Here is a 20,425-nt window from a genome sequence, read left to right on the forward strand (position 1 = left end):
GCCTCCTAAAAAATCATCTGTGCCACAGACAGCATTTCACTCCTCACACAACTGGCAAAGGAGCCTAGAGCCCCCCTCCTCCCCCTGGGGTCACATGAGCTTCACTTCAGGTTAAAGCCAAATTATGAAACAACAATTCAAGCAAATAATGCATTTCAGCACACACACACTTGAGGAGTGATCCATGCCTTGGATCTACCAACCACTGCTCAGGTTGGCTGTGGCAGCTGCAGGAGGAATTAATTAAAACAACCCCAAAAAGCAGAACTTACAGCCCTCTCTGACTCGTGCCCAGGAACTGTTTGGAGGCATAAACAGGAGCGTGGGTAGCATCAATTGCCCAGTACAAAAAGAATGGCTGCTGGCTGGCCTGCTGCTTGCTAATAAAATCCAGAGCTTCCTGTAAACAACAATAAAAATGAATTTATCCTCTGCCATCAAAATTTCTCCAAAAAAAAAGCAGAAAAGTCACCTTGGCTTAGAAGCCAGCACTAAAATAGTACCTGCAGGTAGAGCTGAGTCAAGTTGGCTTCACCTGTCTTCAGATCAATTTTGAAGTCTTCATAGTATCTTAAGATAAAAGGAATCAGAGAGGGGAAAAAAATCAATCCTAAGGAATAAACATCAGAAATAGGATTTTTTCCCCTTCTATGGATTTTTGCCTCTGTGTAAGGAGGTGACAAACAAGTCACAGTTAACACTCAGCAAACTCTCTTCAGATATTAGAAATATGTCACCATAATTTTTCTTATGGGAGAAAGTGGTGACAGAGCTTGATGCAAATTAATGACTTAAAGTTTTGGACAAACCTGAGGGACTGGCCTTTTGCTGTAGGGGACAAAATGCTTCAAAATCTCCTGGTGATTCATAAAGAGCTGGTTGAAGTGTGAATAAAATTTCAGAAGTACACAACAACTTTCAGTGAGACAGAGAAATGCTGGAAGCAGAACCTGGGCTGCTTTGGAAACATTATTTTAGAGGGATCTTCAGCCAACAGTAAAGCAGAGAAGGGCCTGGGGAAGTGCTCAGGGGAATAACAGCAGTGAAATGAGACAACACCAGAGTGAAAAATGAATGGACAAGAAGGGCCCAGACTGCAGACTGGGAGCAGGGAATGGAGCTATGCAAACACACAAAATGTTATTCCAAACAGGAAGAGAAGGAACAAAGAAGTCTTTCAGTACAGAATGGGAGCAGCTTCCAAGAGTGGAAGCCTTTAGGGTGCCAGGGATGAGCAAACAGCTCTGGGAGGGCAGCTCCACATCCCTGCACCGTCCACATGACACTTCCAGGCTGGTCTTGGTGTTGGACCTTTATTAACCACAGCACCAGAGGATCCCAGAATGGTCTGGCTTGGAAGGACCCCCAAAGCCCCTGCAGGTGTGTCATGGCAGCAGGGAGAGCCCAGAGCAGCCCAGAGGCAGGCCAGGAGCCGGGTTTTGTAGGAGTGATTGGGTAGGACGTGGGGACTGACAGAGATGAGAGATCTCTGCAGCCAGGTCAGGAACTTGGGGTTCATTGCAAAGGGCCTGGGGGCAGGGCCCTGCTGGGAGCTGCCAGGCACAGCTGGAGCAGGACTGAGGGAAGTAAAGAGAGTGGTACAGAGAGAGAAGGCAAGAGCATGGTAAAAAGGGTGAGAGAGCAAAACAGAGGATGAGAGAGCGAGGTTCCTGGTCCAGTACAATAAATCATCTTCTGTGCTGAATATTCTGATTCTCACTAACCAATCTAGTACAAGATACAAATCCTAGAGCATTTCCATACAGCCTGTGAGAATCATTACATTACCATACTGTGTTACATTTGAAACCCTAAAAACCCCTCTTTGGGCCCCTTCTGCCAAGCTGTAGGGTCTGCTCTGACCCTTGGGCCTGTCTGCAGGTGTTGTTCCATGAATAGGGGATCACCTTCAGTGGCCATGCCATTGTTTTCCAGTTGTTCAGTAACTGAGGTATCTCAAAGCTTGCTTTCATTTCCATCTCACTTACAGTCCCCATATTCTCACAATCCTTGGCCAGGCAGTGACATTTATAAGGCTGTCCTGTCTCCCTTGCCCACAGGTTACCTGCCAGCCATGTCCCAGTCCCTGTACACGGGGATGTTGGGGCGCTCGCTGCTGTCGTAGGGCCCAAAGTGGCAGTTTGGGGACCCAAACCACTCATCAAAGCCGTGCCTCAGGGGGTGGAACTGGGGCCTGTGCCCCAAGTGCCTGGTAACAAGAACAGCAGGTCACAGTCAAACTTCTACTGCACAGAAGCCACACCTCAGCTCATCAGAACAGCATGCAAGAACACAGTCTCTGCCTAAGAAATCAAAACTCAAAGCATTTCAATCACATAAATGACTCCAGAGCAGTGTCTTGAGCTCTCTCACACTTGTTGCAAGCACAGCCATGCAGACTCACCCCAGTGCTCACTTATATTCCATTTTATTTACTCTCCAATCACTGTTTTCCATTTTTTCCTTCCACTGGTGTCTTCTCCCATGCTGTCTGATGATCAGCACTGATGGACTACACTGCCCCAAACCACTGCAGAGATGCACATAATGTTTCACTTAAGGATTCTGATCTATGACAAGTCCCTTTTATCCCACTGAGCTGTAAAAACACAAGGCAGGGCTCATGAAATGCACCATTCCATCCTCATCCCCTTTATGGAGCATTCACGCTGCCAAAATGGTACAAAGAGACCTGAATGGAAATGAAATGAGGTTTTTGTGTGCACATGTGGACATAAAACACATTTAGCTACTCCTGATGACTGCTCCTCTCTACTGTGCAGCTTGAAAATCTTCCATCCTTAACTTCCAGATGAAGCTCCTCTCTAATCTCCAGGTTTTGTACTGCAAATTCTACATTTCCTGCATTTATAGCACCTTGAAGACAGAATCCCCGTGCTCTCTGTCTCTAATGGGGATCTTGGTGGCTCAATGTTTATTTAACCATTCCATCTTCCCCTCATGAGCCTGGATCTGCCCCTGTCCACTTTGTGTCACCCTCCTCTGCACCTTCTGAGCATAAAGGGCATAAAATGCATTCCCTGGGGTAAAATGATCCTTGGAGTTACTCTGAGCTGTTCCAAATGAGTTATTACAGAAAGAATCCTCATTTCAGCTCTGGTTACAGCTTGGTGCTGTAACTGCCACTGCAGGTCTGACCTGCAGGATTCCATCCCTTCCCCTTTTGTAGATGTGGGAACACAAAGTTATTCCTGGCTGTTCCTACAACAGGGCAGATGGAAAAACATCTCATTCTACAAAAGCCCTAAAAGAACTTACAGAGACATTAAACAGTGACTGAGATCCAGATCAGTCTCTGCATCTTACAGCACAAAAAACTGAGATTTAATGAAACACAACAAATTCCTCACTGGTCATGGAAAATACTTGACTTGCAAAGTTATAATTAAACCATGGAATTTACTGTCACAGGACACCCTGAAGAGATTATAGAAGGGATGATGAAACAATAAGAAAATTTTCTGCTGGAAAACCTCTGTGAGGCCAGGATGAGACCCCAGTTTTACCCTGCATTTCTTCACACCTCTCCAGGGTATCACTCCCAGCCCTGACCAGCAGAAGTTTTTGGATGCACAATAATGCCCTGCACATTCCTACTTAGTCCTATTCCTGCTAACAGCTGCAGGTCCTTCCAGATTTGCCTTTTTTTTTTCCAAGGAACTGGCACCAATCTGCATTTGCCTTGTTTATTCCTTTTCCCTGGGTGTATGAATTTCCATTTATTAGCACTGAACTGCAGCTGATTGCACCCAGCCCACTGAGCTGATCCTCAAGGCCATTCTCCTGCCTGGATTTGTGCTGATAAATAATTCACTGTCTTAGGGTGCTTTGCTTTCCTCCCAATTCCAGCAGGTGAATCCAAGCACAATTCAAACTCAGTCTTCTCTAACTTATTAATGAAACTGATAAAGAAATTCCTGTTACTTTCCACAGGAATTCAGTTCACTAATAAAGTCCCAAAATATAGCAAGAGTCAAAGATGAAAACCACGTAGATGCTCAAGGCAAATTCCAACAGAGTATCCTGGTGCTTTCTGATCAAATAAGTGGTGTGAGGTGTGGATAAAAGCCCAGAGCTGAGGAGTTTATAAATACAAATACACACATAAAACCTCATCAACTCTTTGTATGAAGACATGTGTAAGCACTTGTAATGGGAACACTCAGGAATTGATCCCAGCAGGGGGAAGATCCATCACACTTTCCAAAGTTGGACATTTCAGCTTCAAAACAGTTTTTTTTCCCCTGTAATTCTGTTTTTATTGCTGCTCCTTCCCAACACACACAGAGTGAAATCTCAAAGCAAGAGACCTCCAAATAAATTTACCATTTGCCAATGATCTTATTGGTGTAACCAGCTTTCTTCAGGAGCTCTGGAAGCAGTAATTCAGAATCTGGGATTCCTCCTACTATGTCCTGTGGTGTGTATGCTGTGGAAAACAAATCAAAATCACCTTTCTGACTCTTCAAAATATTACAGCACACAGCTCATGTACTGGATCAGAAGTAGCAACTCATTTGGAGTCCCAGCAATGGCATTCCTTGGAAGTCCTCCCATGGGATAGAGAGAATAAACTGATCCAGGGAGACCAAAGGGACATTTCCACCCACTTATGCATGAGGGCAAATGAAATAGGGAGCTGCCACCCCAGAGTGGAGGTGAGACCCTTGAAAGGGAGATGTCACAGAAAATCAGGTGCTTTAGGAGTGGTCTTTATGCTGCAAATTTCCTTTGTGTTTTCTAAAATGAAGGCAGCTTTTTCCTAACCCAAATAAGCAATAAAGGTGCTCAGACTGCAAGGGCTGATCTGATATTATGGGTTGGACTTGATGATCCCAAAGGTCTTTTCCAACCTCATTCATTCTGTGATTCTGAGGGAAATGAAGAGTGTCCCTCAGCCCCTGAGGCTCTCAGGTGTGACTGTGCTCAGGGAATCAACCCCAGGCTGCTGCTTCCTGCCCAGCCACGTCCCAGCACGTGGCATTTGTCACTCTGGGACCCAAATCAACGCAGGGACCTTCCCTGGAAGCACCAGGGGCACGAGGGATGGAAACATGGATCAAGCAGCCTGGTTTATCCTCTTCATTTGAGGAGGAGGGAGCAATAAAATTCACACTTATTACAGCACTTAACAGGGTTTGGTGGCATTCTGGAACATCCACGGGGAAGATCCCCTTTGTCCAAAGAGAAACTTCCTACAAGGCCCAGAGGGAAATCAGGAGAGGAAGGGAGGCGAGGGATGAGGCTCCTACCATTCCTGGCGTGTCCATTGGTGGTGTAAAAGCCGTTCCTGACCGGGAGCCGGCCCGTCAGCAGGGCTGCCCTTGCTGCAAACAACACAAACACTTCTTTACAGCCATTCTCTGCTTCATATCCAGGAACTGAAACCTGAATATAGCTATTATATTGTTATATAATATCATTGTAGGAGGATGAGGGCTGCACACTGACTGGAGTGTGTCAGTGTCCCCTTGTCACAGCCAGCCACTAAATCACTTACACTCTCCCATGAGCCATGGGGAGAATCACTTCTGATGCATCATTTGAGTTATTCCAGCTGAAATTTGGCCCCTTTATTAAATTAGCCACACTGAAGAGTCATTCCTTTGAATAGTCAAAGGAGAAACCCTTACAGCTCAGTTATATATATATTTATAATGCATTTAAGAGGAAATCCTAGCACAAACTGATTAGATGCTCAAGGCTAAGATTTCGAGCTTGACTGAACAAAAATCATGAAATATAAAGAAAGAGCTGTCCAGCTTTGACAATAAAAGTCAAGTCCTGACTGCAGGGAATATTTAAACAGATGTTTAACTTCAAGCATATGCAGTGCCACCACTGGCTTAGCAGGATTTCAGCATATTTTAAATGCCTTTTCTGAGCAAGGACATCATCTACACACTGGCAAGTGCTATCCTAAATGAGAGCCCGAATAAAAAGCCCCTGTTCTTCATTTTTGCTTCAGTTCCTGGCAGTTAATCAGGGAAAAAAGAAAACAAAAAGAAAGAAACCACCTCACAGAAAAAAAAACAACAAGGAGAAAAGTATCTGCCTCTCCCAGACCCAAACGTTCCTTTTATCTCTTGTCCCTGTCCCAGGAGTCTTGTAAGACACCAGGGTCAAAAGCAGGACACAAACTCTGCCTTTCCTTGCATGAAAGTCTCACCAGAGCCAACAGAATCAGACCAAATATGTCCAGCAACAGATCAGATCCTGCTTTGTTTAACCCAAAATGAGAAAGATGAAAAAAATGCAATGACTGGGGCTGGAGTACTGAACTGAAATGGTACAAAAATCCTTCAGCTGCACTGATCACTGAAGCAGTGCTTTGTACAAACTGAGGGCTGCCAGGTTTCCAATCCAAACAGAAATAAGAAGGGAGCAAAATGCGAGATCAAAGCAGCAAATCTGATCTCTGGCCTGAGGGCAGGCACTGGTTTGGTTGTTAGCCCACGTCAGAGGCTGGCAAACACCCCAAACCCCTCAGAGGGAGGAGATGTTTCTCATGCTGACTCGGTTCCAAGTGCAGTGTACTTACAGGGAGAGCAGAGGGGGCTGGCAGTGTAAAAATCCAGGAACAGCATCCCTTCTGCAGCCATCTGGTCTAGGTTAGGGGTTTCCTTAGAAGGCTCTCCCAAAGCTCCCAAATCCCCCCAGCCCATCTGTAAAAGGAACACACCAGAAGATGTCAAAGTCCTTTCCACAAACACATTTTTGGGCCCACGTAACGCTTTCATTGTACCCTTTAATTTATAAATGTTTACAGTGCTCATCTCCCTACTCATCACCTCACAAATGTGACACAAATGTGACACAAATGATCTCTGCCAGCCCTGTGGAGCAGGGAACTCTCACACTTTCCCCTGGTGGGTGGGAAATTGAGGATTAAATGATTTATTAACAGGGATTAAAGCACTTGCAAGAAGCCCAGTGCCTTCACTGTTACTCAGAGACCTGAGGCACACCCGGAGCAAGGAGGAAGAGGAAGTTACACGTGGTTTACTCAGGGCTGTGCAGCTGCCACATCTGAGCCCTCAGTGCCTGCCCTGCTGTCTGTGCTGGAGGCCAGGATTCCACCTCAGCCTCTGGGCCTGTCCCTCTGCAGGACTGAAAACACAAGGACAAGGCCTGAACTCCAAAGCAGCACTGCAGGAAAAGCCAGAGGAACCTGCCAGAGGCAGCACCAGTCCCTGTGCTTATCTGCAGGGCTGTGCCTCCACCCTGCTCTTCCTCCTGATCCCCAGGGGTCACACACACCAGGAGAACCACAACATTCCCATCAGGGCTCTGTGCTCCCTGCTGGAAACCATTCCTGGCAAAAGCTCAGCTCCAGGCAGAAGGTTCTGGAAGGGAGCAGCTCAAGGAGCATCACAGGTGCTGGGGGTTCTGCTGTGCTTTGGGAAAGGCAAGGTGTGTGTCAGGTGAGCCACGGGTGCATCCAGGTCCTCAGGGAACCACCTGGTGCCATCACCTTGGACAAGGAAATCATTGCAGAGATGGCTTCTGAGTTAAGGAGCAATTAAATGGTTCCCTCTGGGATAAGGGATTAAAATGGATCCAATGGATTCACCCCCAAGTTCTTGATTTTGCTTTATCATCAAGGAAGAAAGACAAAAAGAATCTCACATTGCTCTAATTCCAGAGTCACAGAGGGTGAAGGGAAAAAACCCAGGGAGAGGTGTTTGTAATGAACATATTAAATAAATCAACAGTTCACAGAAGCTGCAGACAGGAAGGAGCCTTGTGCTGTACCAACACTTCCAGAGTGGGAGAACCCCTGTCCCAGAGAGCTTTCCTCTGGAAAATTACAAATGCCAGCCTGGGAGGGGGAAACACTCCTGAATGGAAAACTGAAACCACTGAGCTTGGGAAATACTCTGAGAGTCCAAGCTGTGCCCAGTCCCCAGCCTGTCCCCAGCCCAGAGCACTGAGTGCCACCTCCAGTCCTTCCCTGGACACCTCCTGGGCTGGAGACTCCAAACCTGCCTGGGCAGCCCCTGCCAGAGGCTCAGCTGGCTGGAAAAGCAGGGGATTGTCCTGCTCAGGAATGTGGGAACACCATGGAACAATGGGCAGGATAAACTGGCAAAAAGGGAAGGTTTGCCCACCCTCGTGAGCTCCTTGGGTAACTTCAAACAGCAACAAACACATTTCCACCACAAACACACCTGGAAGGGGACAGGAAATTATTAGGAGAGAAGCAAACTGGGTAGATGGCAGCGACCTGAATGTGTTGGAAATGAATATAATTCCTTATCAATGTGGCCAAGGGTGCAAAATTGAAAAGATTTTGAGTTAGAAATAAATCTGTGATAATTTCAGCTCTTTAATCATTTACTGTCATTTTTTCTCTTCCCAGGTCAGAGAGCCATAATGAGCAGAATTACTTTCCTTGTTTAGTTTTTCGGGGGGTCACCAAGCCCCTCCTTGTGATCAAAAATCATCTGGGTAGGAAGGGAGCTCTGGAGATCATCCAGCCCAAGGCAGGGACACGTGGGGCAGGTGACACAGGGACACGTCCAGGTGGGTTTGGGATGGCTCCAGACAGGTGACCCCACATCCCTGGGCAGCTGTGCCAGGGCTCTGCCACCCTCCATGCGCACAGGCTCTCCCTCGCGTTCAGAGGGAACTTCTCGTGGTTTGGTTCGTGGCCGCTGCTGCTCCTCCTGTCCCTGGACACCCCTGGGAACAGCCTGGCACCGTCCTGTGACACCCACGGGAACGTTTGTACGGATTGATGGCACCCCTGTCAGCCTGCCCTTCCCCGGCCGGACCTGCCCGGCTCCCGGTCCCTTCTCAGCCGGACCCGCCCGGCTCCCGGTCCCCCCTCAGCCGCACAGAGCTCCGGGCCCCGCACACCCGTCCCTCCATGTCACCCCCCCGCGGGACGACACCACCCCGGGCCCCGCGGTGCCGCACTCACGTCGTCCATGAGCAGCAGGACGATGTTGGGGGCGGTGGCGGTGGCGGGGCCCAGCAGGGCCCAGCAGAGCCCCAGCGGGCCCAGGGCCCAGCGCAGGCCCCGCGGCCCCGGCGCCGCGCTCGCCATGGCAACCGGGCCGCGCGCGCCACGTGACCGCGCCGCGCCACGTGACCGCGGCCCCGCGTGCGCCCCACGTGACCCGGAGGGGCCGGGAAGAGGCGGGGCCAAGATGGCGGTGTGCATCGCCGTGATCGCCAAGGAGGTGCGGACAGCGGGACACGGGGATATGGGACACCGGGGCACGGTGTGCGGGCCGGGGGGACACCGGGACAGAGGGCCCAGATGGCGTCATGAGGCCTGAGTGGGGCCGGGTGGAGCAGCGAGGTTGAACGGGGAGCAGAGGCCTCAGGTTGTGGGGCTGAGAGGAACAGGGGTCAGTGGGGTCTGGGGAGGAGTGAGGGGAAAAAGGCTGGGGCTGTGATTTCGGGGTCTGAGCAGGGCCGGGGCTCCCCAGGGCCGAGGAGGTTGTGGGGTATGGAAGAGGGGAATGGCAGGATTTCAGGTTGTGGGGTTGAGGGGAACAGGGAGTCAGTGGGGTCTGGGGAATGCTGAGAGGAAAGAGGCCGGGGCTGTGGTTTTGGGGTCTGAGCAGGGCTGGGGCTGTGGGAGGTTGTGGAGTTGAGGAAAACAGGGGATTAGTGGGGTCTGGGGAAGGGTGAGGGCAGAGGGGCTGGGCCTCAGGTTGTAGGGTTGTGGAAGAGATCAGTGGGGTGTGGGAAAAGGTGAGGGGCTCTGGTTTTAGGGTCTGAGCAGGACTGGGGCTGTGGGGTAGGGGAGAGGGGAATGGGCAGGATCTCGGGTTGTGGGGTCTGGATGGGGGTGAGGGAAGCAGAACAGAGCAGGGGGGCAGCCACTGGGGGAAATGGGCTGGGCAGGAGCAGAGCTGGGGCAGCGAGCACAGGCACAGTGCAAGGGTGCTCTGGGCTGTCCTGCTGCAGGGACAGAGGGGTTTTCCTTGGGACAGACAGGCACAGGCTCTGCTGGGACAGGAGAGTGCAGAGACCTGAGCCTTGTGTGCTGCCTGTGCAAGTGGTTCTCCTGCCATGGGGACAGCTGTGCTCCAGAGGTGCTATGCTGGGAACATAAAGGGTTAACCAGCTCTGGCAGCAGCAGTTCCAGGCAGTGTGGCTTGCTCTGCTCCCAGAATTACCCCCTGTACATCCGGAGTGTCCCCACAGAGAACGAGCTGAAGTTCCACTACACCGTGCACACCTCCCTGGATGTGGTGGATGAGAAGATCTCAGCCATGGGCAAAGCCCTGGTGGACCAGAGGGAGCTCTACCTGGGGCTCCTCTACCCCACTGAAGACTACAAGGTGTATCTTTGTCAAGCCTTGGGCCAGGCCATTGTGGGTTTAATTTAATCTCAGAATATCCTGAGCTGGGAGGGATCATCCAGTCCAACCCCACCCTGGGCACCCCTGACAGCATTGTCCAGAGGTTCCTGGAGCTCTGGCAGCCTCGGGGCTGTGCCCATTCCCTGGGGAGCCTGGGCAGTGCCCAGCACCCTTTGGGGGAAGAACCTTTCCCTGATCTCCACCCTAAACCTGCCCTGGCCCAGCTGCAGCCATTCCCTGGGTGCTGTCCCTGTCACAGAGAGAACAGCTCTGTGCCTGCCCCTCATGAGGAGGTTCCCCCATGCTTCCTGTCAGTTTGTCCCTCTGGGCACAGTCCAGCCTGCTTTCTGGCTGTGTGGGAGCAGCTCCTTGACCCCTGCCCAGCTATGGCTACGTGACCAACTCCAAGGTGAAGTTTGTCATGGTGGTGGATTCCTCCAACACAGCCCTGAGGGACAACGAGATCCGCAGTGTGAGTGCCCCACAGCACAGCCCCCCTGGCCCTCCCAGCTCCCCAGGACTGCTGAGGAGCCAACAATTGATGGGTTCACCTCTCCTCCCTTTGCAGATGTTCCGGAAGCTGCACAATTCCTACACAGACATCATGTGTAACCCCTTCTACAACCCTGGGGACAGGATCCATTCCAGGTGAGTGGCCTGTCCACATGGATCTCTGACACCTTCCTGGCATTTTCAGGGCACCTCTGATGCCACAGGACCAACCTGTGGTTGGCCAGTTCAGGTGTGTGCTCTAGGAGCCTTAATGAGAACAGTGGTGTTGGTTTGGGGCCGTTCCTACTCATGAAAAACTGATGGTGTCATAAAAAGTTCTACTGAATTCTCACACCCTCAGAACTGGGGTTACAAACATTAAGCCAAGAAAATGTATTTTTGGGGGGAGAAAAAAACTACCTGAAAATAGAGGTAACAATAGTTGGACTTGATGGTCCTAGAGGTGTTTTGCAAATTTAATAATTGTGAATATTAAAGTGTAGTAAGTAGAACAGGTTAAAGAGTGAACAAGTGCCCTTGTCCAGGGTTTATCCTTGGGTAGGGACAAACATTCAGCACATGGAATTCCTCACCTGTGAGGGTCAGTGTCCCCCATTCCCATTGTAACCTCACAGGGAATTTCAATAAACTGGGAGTTTCTGTGGCCTTGGCAAGAACAACTTTGCAGCCACAGAGCAGCAGCCAAGATAAGACCTGTCCTTACCTCAGCTTAATTAAAAGTCATTAATCCCTCAACAGCTTGTGCTGTAAAGAGGAAAACCTCATGTCCAGCTTACAGAAAGCCAGGCAGAGCAGAGGCAGGGTGAGAAGGTGGTTTTGTTACAAAAGCTGTGCAGAATGAGCTGCTTCCTTTAATAATCTCTGTTTATTTCCCTCTCCAGGGCTTTTGATACCATGGTGAACTCCATGATGATGCAGGTGTGCTGAAGCCCTTCCCACCCCCCTGGGAAACATTCCCTGTGTGCAGGAGCATGCCTGCAGTGCTGTAAATATTCCATTCTATGTAATAATTTAAATTTGTTCTGTGTAAAATAAACCTGACACCTGCAAGGTTTGCCTGGATTTGTACTCAAGCAAACACAAACCACTGCTCACAGACTCATGGCATGGTTTGGGTGGGAAGGGACATTAAAGCCACCTCATAGGGACATCTTGCACTGTCCCAGGCTGCTCCAAGCCCCCCTGACACAAGAGGAGCTCCAAGGTCCCTTCCAACCCAAACCTTTCCAGGAGTTTCCCTGCCTGGGCTGATTCCTGGGTGCCTCAGGTTGCTGTTACCACTTTGCACCTCATCCAGACACACTGCACAGTGACTCCCAGCCCAGGTAGAGCAGCTGGAATAAACCCACCCAATCCAGGCATGGATTGAGCCATCAGGATTGCACAGCTGCCTGGCTCATCCCATCTTCATCTCCATTAACATCTCCTCCCCTGCAGCTCCCTGCTGCTCTAATTACAGACTCCCAAATCAGCAGCAGGTATTTATCTGGAATAAAGCACAAATTGCACTGAAAAGCACCCCAGCTCCATCACTCCTGCTTCAGCAGAGGAGATGCAGGCACACACAGTTCTACTGCAGGCACCTCCTGAGTTCAAAGCCACAGAAACCAGCTGAAAATAACAGATCTGCCCAGGCCCAGGGGATCCCAGGAGCCTGGACAAAGCCAGAACTGCACATGAACTTCACACAGCAGGATCATTTATTTTAAAAATTAAGTAACAGTTACAAATACTTTCTCAAACAGAACTAAAGTACATTTTATCAGCAACCACCTGGAATATCATGGGAGGTTCAAGCCTCTCCCACCATCTCCACGAGGCACAGCTGTGCACTGTTATCCACAAGCATTTTCATCTAAAAAATTTGGCTGTTTTCACTCACAGAGATGGCAGCTCAGTGTTGCCTCTTCCACAAGAGAGTCCAAGCATCCCAAAGTAGTTTTTTATTAAAAAATAACCCTCAAAAATGTATAATCCTATCAAACAGAAGCCCTAGAAAAAGCTGGTTTATAGTCTAAGCCTAAGGGTAGCTCAAACCAAGGTCAGTCTCAGCAGCTCTGAGGACAATATCAACACAACATGAAGAGTTAAGGCCCCAAGCTTTAAAAAAATGTAGAGATCTCAAAGGGGAAAAAAAAATCAGTGGGATTTTTAGCCTGGCAATGCCCCTGAGCTGTGAAAAGCTGCTTTAGGAGTCGGGTTGCATCTGCTGCATCTGGGTTAGAGGAATCCTAACCAAGGATCCTGAAAGATTAGAGGGAGACTTACATAATAAAACCCATTTCCATGCAGAACTTCTCCCAGGAATGCTGTCTGCCCGGGTTCCCAGCCTGCCCATTCTAACACAAAGCTTTTCCTTTAAAAACACGGGGCTGTATAAACACAAATCCAGCAGGAAAGGGAAGAGCCAGGACCCTCAACTTCCCTGGTGCCCAGCTCCTGTGGTGCTCTTTGGTCCTGAGCCTCCAGGAGGGCTCCCACTATCTCCAAATGTGACTCCAGAGCAGGAATGGTGATGGGAATGAAGAGACCAGACCAAATTGCACCAGTGAAGGTGGTTTTGTGATGCTGCTATAGTCAAGTGAAGAGTTGCCAGCACCCTTTGACCCCTGGAGCTTGGAATAAAAGCAGGAGGGAGGGAAGAGGGGTTTGCTGACAGCCAAAATAAAAAAGAGGAAGGATTTTGTGACACCCAGGTCTTGTTTAACTACCACAGAGATACAGAGGCTCCCAGAGAAACAAGAGATGCTTTTCCCCTGTCCTGGATGTACAAACACAGCGAGCTAAAAACCAGACCCAAACCACATCAGGCTTCCCAAGAGGAAGGTCACACCCGGGGCTGATGAAGGAAAAGCTCCCCAGCAATCAGATCTGGAGCTGCAACCCAAAACCTGCTCCATGGATTTGGGAAAGGAAACAGTCTTTAGGTTCTTAGAGGAAGAGAAGGAGGAGCATCCAACTGCTGTAGGAAGAGCTGAGGAGCTTCATGGCCAAAGCAGTGGCATGGCAGGCATGCAGTCAGGTAGGAGCCAAAGCAAAGCCTCCAGGACAGCCCTTTTCCATGGGATAAGGAGGAGTCTTGATGGTCTGGGAGAGCTCTTCCCTTCCCAGGACAGTGCTCTCTGGAATGAGCCTGTTCTCCGTGCAAACACAACCCTCTGGGCAGAGCTGAGGTGGGATGAGCTCTCCTGGGTGCTGGCAGCATGGAGCAGATCCCATCTTCCCTCCTGCAGCCCAGCACGGGGCTCACCAGTAATCCTCACGGCCAGGCAGATGGCATTTTTAAAATTAATCTGTTTTTTGGCTTGGGTAGGCATATTTTTAAATCTCTCCAATCCCATCTCCTCGTTTTAGTCCCATTGGCATCACCAGGCAGTCCAGCCTCTTCTAGTATGGAAAATACCAAGGCAGCAGCCTTGCCCGACCCCTGGACAGGAACAAAACCAACACCCTGAAGCACAAGGGCAGCACTCCCTGCTCCTTCCCTCACCCTTCCAAGGCCTGGGATCCCCCCTTGGCTACACCCCCTAAACTAGGGGAACCTCACAGCCAGGCCCAGCTCTGGGACTGGTCAGGCTGGCAGTGCAATGCCCACCCACCACTCCCCAAATCCTGCAGGGACAGGGTGACAACTCCAACATTCCAGATATTCCTTCCCTCCAGAGCCCTCCTCCATCCTCCCAGCCACACCGGGGTGGGAGGGGCACAGCAAAGCCCCTCCTGCTGCACACCTGAGGAGCCCCCACGTCCAAACTCACCTGTAGGTCCTTCCCCTCACCCGGGGCTGCTGCCCATAGGGGCCCCCCCAGCGGCCCAGCCCGCCCCGGGCGTGGAAGCAGCCCCGGTAGCCGCCGCGGTCCGTGCTGCTGATGCCGGGCATGTTGGTCCTCTTGGGCAGCACCTGCAGGGTGGGGAGGGGCTGCTGGAGCTGGGCTTTGGCCCAGCCCCAGGCAGGCAGGGCTGGGAAAGGTGGGAAGAACCCCCCAGGGCCCTCCCAGCTCTCACCTTGATGACACGGCCCCTGAAGATGCTCTCGTCCAGCTCCACCGCAGCCTTCACGGAGCTCTGCTCCTCGAACTCGATGTAGGCATAGCTGTGGGCAACGGTGTGAGCAGAGCCCCAGGGACACCCTGCAGACCCCAGCCCCCCCTGCACACTGCACTGACCCTTTGGGGTGGCCCGAGAACTTGTCACAGAGGATGGTGACGCGGTTGATCTGCCCACAGCTGTTGAAGTGAGACTCCAGCTCTTCTGCTGTGCCCCCGTAATCCACCTGCAATGACAGCCCCAGCCCTCAACTCTCTGGCCTCTGATGCCTTGGGGTTTAGGTTTCCTATTTTTCAGGTTCTCTGCTGCCCGGTGTGTAACTCTGAAATTTCCAATGAGGTGTTAGTAGGGTCTCCTCACAGGGTGGTTGGACAAAACAATCCCTGCCCAGCTGGAGAATCAAGGACAACCTTTCCCATAATGCACAAACAGCTGTGAAGGGAAGGGAGCAAGGCAGGGGGTTGAGACTTGGACCTGGAGCTGTAATTGGGCAACTGAACCCAATGTGTAGATAAACCAAAACTTATAAAAGTGTAAAAACTTGTGAGTGGGATCCACCTTGGATTCAACCTGGGTAACCTGGGTGTAGCCCTGGCCAGGCTCTTGTGCTGCCCAAGGTGTGTCCTGTAAAGGCCTTTCAGTAAATACCTCTATTGTCCATTTAGCTCTGTCTGGTCTCTGTTCCAGACCAGCCTCTCAAGGCAGTAGATCCAGCAGGGGAGGCAAAGGGCCCAGCTGGCCCCACTCACCCCCCCCAGCACAGCTCAGCCCCTGCTGAGGGTCAGGGGACCCTCCCAGCTCTGAGTGCTCCCACCTGGAACACAAATCCAGACAACCTGCCCTGTATTGAAGGACCAGGCAACACCACACAACCCACAGCTTCCAGGGGGCTTTTTGGGGAGCCGACACCTGCAACAGATGAGCTGCAAGTGACAGATAATGAGCCACGTCCCCAGGCTGGGCTGGGCAGAGGAGAAACACCTAGGATGGGAACAGCCAGGCTTTGGGGAGGGGCAGATCCACACCAGGGATTCGGGACACACACCCAGCTGGGCACTGAGCAGGGGCTCCCACTTACATTGCCCACGTAGATGGAACGCTGGTCAGCCTCCATCTTCTCCTTGGTTGTCAGTGGGAAGAGAGCTGTGGAGAGGAGGGATTCGTCATGGACAGAGGGACATCTGTCTGTTCCCAGCACAGCCAGCCCTGAGCTCCTCAGATCCCTGGTCACAGCCAGGTGTATCCAAACCCTCACATTGCTGCCTCCTCCTCCACCCCCTTGCCCCTTTTCTTTTCACTGTGACTCCTCTACTGGGGCTGTTGGTACTAAACTCAATTACTTGATTGAATTAAATGCAATTAAAGTAATTTACTACATCTGGGCTCACACAGGTAGGAGGTTAGAGCTGATAGAATGTGCATTAGCAGGCCTGAACTCCCCTCACCCACCTTATGTGTCCAGTCCCAGGTGCCCAGAGAGGCACAGCCAAATACTCTGGCTCCAATTGTCACCCTGTGCCCCAGAGGTGTTCCTGGGGAGGGACAAAAGCACCCTGTGACAACCCATACCTGCTTCTGAGCTCATGAACAGGTGATTCTCAGCTTCCAGCTGCAGCTCCTTCAGCCTCTCATCCTCCTTCTCGATTTCCCGCAGTTTGGCTTTGATGGCCTCCAGCTCCTGAATCCCAAACCAAGAATTTCAGAGGCAGCACTCGGAGCAGGGACACCCCAGGTGTAAAAAGGTGCCCATTTCCTTTGGAAAGCTGGTTCCCCATCCAGGCAGGCACTCACCGGGTCCTGAACATCCTGCTCCTCGGTGCTGTTCCCCTCCTGGGGGCTCGGCTCTGAGCCCTCATCTGCCGCCTTGCACACGGCTGCCACCTCCGCCACATCCCAGGGCGCCGCCTCCGCTTGCAGGGACGGTGGGTCCTGCCACCAGATCTCCGAAGTGTCCAGGAAGAGACGACTGGGCAGGAGAGGGGGCAAAAGGGCATTGAACCAACAGCCATTTAACGTCTCAGCCAAAGCACGGCCTCCGCCAGGCAGAGGCGTGCAGGGCGTTTCCAGCAGGAGGATGGAGAGGTGACATTAATGCAGCTGCTTCTTTGTGCAGCAAAGCCCCAGGACTGCAAAGCGCAGCCAAAAGGTCCCCGGTGCACACTGAGCCGATTCCCAGCTCACGAGGGCTGCACAGGGAACGGGGAAGCAGCTGCCCCAAAGCGGAAAAGCCGCCAGCGGCACCCGGCCGGCGGGTAGGGAAGGGAACGGGCAGGCAGCACACGGCCACCGGCAGCGCTGCAGAGAGCGAGCAGCCAAGGAGGAGCCGCACCCTCCCAACCCCCGAGGGGCGCACGGAGGGACACGCCCTCCCAGCCAGGGGAGCGGAGAGCCGCCCGGGCTGCAGCCCGCGGAGCGGTGCCCGGGCATTGCCCGGCAGTGCCCAGCCGTGCCCCGGAGCGGTGCCCGGATCTGTGCCCGGCCGTGCCCATCCGGAGGCCCCGCGGCCCCGAGCCCCGCACGCACCGAGCCCGGCCCCCGAACATTGCTGCGCGCGGCCCGCGCGAGCGGCGACCACGTGCGGCTCTCCCGCCACCACGAGCGGGGCTCGCGCCCGCGCGCCACTTTTCACACATCAGTGGCCAATCAGGGCGGGGCGCGCGCCCAGGCCACGCCCCCATCCCTCCGCCGCCGGCGGCGAGGGACGGTCCCGGGTCCGCGGGTTCGAGACCCGGCAGCGCCGTTCAGCTGGGGCGGATCGGGATGGGCAGGGCCCCTCTGCCCCCTCCCAGCGCCGTTCAGCTGGGGCGGATCGGGGTGGGCAGGGCCTCTCTGTCCCTCCCAGCTCAACGAGCCCGCTGGTGCGGCCAGCTGGCCGCGCAGGGGAAGCTGGGGGGCACTCCAAGGGTGGAGCTGCAGCCACAGGTGGGACACATCCCTCTGAGTGCCCCGAGGACACACCTGAGTTACCCCGCCATGGACACCCCTCCTTTGCAGTGAGCGGCCCCAGGGCTGAAATGAACCCCCCGAGGCAGGAGTGGGGGCACAGAGTGCAAAGCAATGCCAGGAGTGGGGGATGAGGGCACCCAGCACAAGCCCAAGCTACGGAGCCTCTGGTTGATATTAAATTGTCTTTATTACACAGATACAGAGTTAAGAACAGACATAACCTGAATCATAAAGTTTACATCTTTCACAGGTCAAACATACAGTACACTTAGAGAAAGCGGGGAACAGCAGGGGGGGACAGCATGCCGAAGGAAAGTCCTACCACGTCATCTCTCATCGTGGGCTGGCCCCACGCCTGGCCCGGGCGGGGGGCTCTGCTTTGCAGCCCCCCCGTGCCCCGGTGTCCCCATGCCGGGGCTGCCAGGACAGGGCTCAGCCCCGCACGGGCTCGGGGAAGCGGCCGGCAGGGACGGGGGACACCGGCACCACCTCCCTGCCGGGGCCGTGGCATTCGGTGACATCGGAGGAGCCCCCGGGGCTGCCACCGCACGGGGGACACCCCATCACAGTGCCTGTCCCTTGTGGCACCTTGTCCCCAGCCTCAGAGCCGCTGGGATGCAGAGGGGGACCCCAGCAGCCCCCGGAGGAGGAGGAGGAGGAGGAGGAAGAGGAGGAGATGCTGCAGGGGGAGTTCGGGGGGCTCTGGCAGTGATGGAGCAAAAGCCAGGCAGGTGTGGGACCCCTGCTCCAGCCTCGCCGGGACGCGGCACTTTGGTTTCAGCTGGGATTTTGGGTTGGGAACGAGAGGACGGGGCTGGAGAGGGGACCCCGAGAGAGCCACGTCCCTCCTGCCACCTCCCAGCTTGGTGCCCCAGCAGCGCCCTGGGCTCTGCCTTCCGCGGGCACGGGCACCTGGACACGCTGTCCCCGTGTCCCCAACGCCGTCCCCTGCCCCAGCCGCGACCGGAGCAGGACACCCGGGAGCTGTGAGCAGCCACGGGGACCTGCTGTGGCACCGCGTGTCCCCAGGCTGCCCCACAGCCCCCGCCCCGGCCAGGCTGTGCCAGCGCCACGCTGCCACCTCCGAGGTGCCACCAAAGGAGGGGCACACAGCACGTGGCACACGTCCCTTGGTCCCCACCGCCACCATTTCGGAGCAAACCCCCAGGGAAGCCCCCACAGCATCACCGCAGCCCCGCGGCCGCTCCATCCTCCCCGCAGCACTATTTTTTTTTTTTTTAATTTTTTTTTTTTTTTTTTTTTGGGAAATCTGACATTTAAAGCTGTCGTTCTGGTTTGGCCGCCCGTCACCGCCGTGCCCTCCCTCCCCTCCCTCGGCTTTTGGTTTCAATGCAAGGTTCTGTAGGGTAGTTTTATTCTTAATTAAAATGAAAAAAAAAAAATCATAATAATTCCAAAAAAAAAAAAAAAAAAAAAAAAAAAGCAAACCAGCAGAGAGTGGAGTGGAAAGGAGAGCAGACCCTGGGGAAGGGATCTCGCCCCCGGTTTCCCGGCGAGGTGGAGGTAGAGAGGCAGAGCCCCGGCAGGAGCGGGGCCGGGGGCGGGCGGGGACAGGCGGGGACACGGCGGGGACACGGCGGGGACGGGCCGGACACCCGGGCGAGCAGGGGCATCTGCAATACTCTTATATATTACCTCTTCTCAGGAAACGTAAGAAAAATAGACAATATTACATATGTCACACCATAAATAAAGTGAACAGTCACGGGAGGGACACCCGGTGAAGCTCCCAGGGCTGGGGAGGGGCATAGAAACCACCCAGGGGGTGCACCGAGGTCTTGGGGGGCACAGAAACGTCCCCAAGCTTGGGCCAAGACCTTGGGGTGCACAGGAAACCCCTGGGGGGATGCACCAAGACCTTGGGGTGCACAGAACCTTCCCAGGAGGATGCACCAAGATCTTGGGGTGCAGAGAAACCTCCTGGGGGGTGCACCGAGACCTCAGAACAACAACCCTGGGAGGATTCAGAGAGATCTCGGGGTGCACAGAAACCCCCCAGGGTCTCAGGGTGCACAGAACTCATCCAACGTGATGCACCAAGATTTTGGGGTGCACAGAACCCCCAGCAGGGCTGGGTGACAGAGGCACAGGGCCAGTGACATCACCCTTGGCGTGTCCCAAGCTCTGCTGTGGCCCAGCCCAGCCCTGTGACCGGCAGCACAACCCCGAGCCCGGCCCCGAGCCCTTCCCTCCTCTTCCTCCCCTACGGAAAACACACAGGATGGGTTTTGCAAATGCAGAAAAACTACAGCTCCTCTCGATGCCAGGCCTGCTCCGGCCAGCGCCACGGCTCCACGCTTCCTCCTCATCCTTTATTTGGCAAATGTCTCTCATTATTATCACTAGCATTATTATTATCATTATTATGGTTCATTTTTGGACCTCTGCAGACACTATTTACATTCACATTAGCGCACAGCACTGCTGCCTCCGCTCGGAGCCCGGGCTTCCCCTATTGCACTTCCTCCTCCGTGCCGCTCCAGCGAGGCGAGAATCCCAATGATCCACATTGTCCTTGGCCAGGAAGGCGGCAGCGTTCCTTTTCCTTTCCTTTT

At 53.3% G+C, this 20,425-nt stretch overlaps 3 protein-coding genes across 7 annotated transcripts in view; 1 reads left to right on the forward strand and 2 right to left on the reverse strand.

Annotated features, from left to right (window-relative positions):
* GALNS (galactosamine (N-acetyl)-6-sulfatase) overlaps positions 1–9,190 on the reverse strand; it is a 49,913-nt gene extending 40,723 nt beyond the window's left edge. For 4 of the 5 annotated variants that reach the window (XR_010784345.1, XR_010784344.1, XR_010784343.1 and 1 more), the window contains exons 1-7: positions 8,948–9,190; positions 6,563–6,686; positions 5,274–5,348; positions 4,348–4,450; positions 2,066–2,209; positions 504–570; positions 273–400 (exon numbers count right to left, since the gene is read on the reverse strand). Coding sequence is in view for 2 of the 5 variants with exons in the window: in XM_066557738.1 (XP_066413835.1) it covers positions 273–400; positions 504–570; positions 2,066–2,209; positions 4,348–4,450; positions 5,274–5,348; positions 6,563–6,686; positions 8,948–9,190 (884 nt within the window). In the remaining 3 variants the exon portion in view is untranslated. The remainder of the gene's footprint in view (positions 1–272; positions 401–503; positions 571–2,065; positions 2,210–4,347; positions 4,451–5,273; positions 5,349–6,562; positions 6,687–8,947) is intronic. The other variant, XM_066557739.1, reaches the window with a different exon arrangement.
* TRAPPC2L (trafficking protein particle complex subunit 2L) lies at positions 9,118–11,906 on the forward strand. Its single transcript, XM_066557741.1, has 5 exons — positions 9,118–9,209; positions 10,152–10,324; positions 10,728–10,815; positions 10,912–10,991; positions 11,738–11,906. The coding sequence occupies exons 1-5, from the start codon at positions 9,177–9,179 to the stop codon at positions 11,781–11,783; spliced, it is 420 nt and encodes a 139-aa protein (XP_066413838.1). The 5' UTR covers positions 9,118–9,176; the 3' UTR covers positions 11,784–11,906.
* Positions 11,907–14,243: 2,337 nt separating this feature from the next.
* Positions 14,244–17,446, reverse strand: PABPN1L (PABPN1 like, cytoplasmic). Its single transcript, XM_066557638.1, has 8 exons — positions 17,427–17,446; positions 16,695–16,869; positions 16,473–16,581; positions 15,982–16,046; positions 15,023–15,129; positions 14,862–14,949; positions 14,615–14,757; positions 14,244–14,283 (listed from the first exon to the last, which is right to left on the reverse strand). The coding sequence occupies exons 1-8, from the start codon at positions 17,444–17,446 to the stop codon at positions 14,244–14,246; spliced, it is 747 nt and encodes a 248-aa protein (XP_066413735.1).
* Positions 17,447–20,425: the final 2,979 nt, after the last annotated feature.

Source organism: Molothrus aeneus, chromosome 11 (genome assembly GCF_037042795.1).
Source record: "Molothrus aeneus isolate 106 chromosome 11, BPBGC_Maene_1.0, whole genome shotgun sequence".
Taxonomy (NCBI): Eukaryota; Metazoa; Chordata; class Aves; order Passeriformes; family Icteridae; genus Molothrus; species Molothrus aeneus.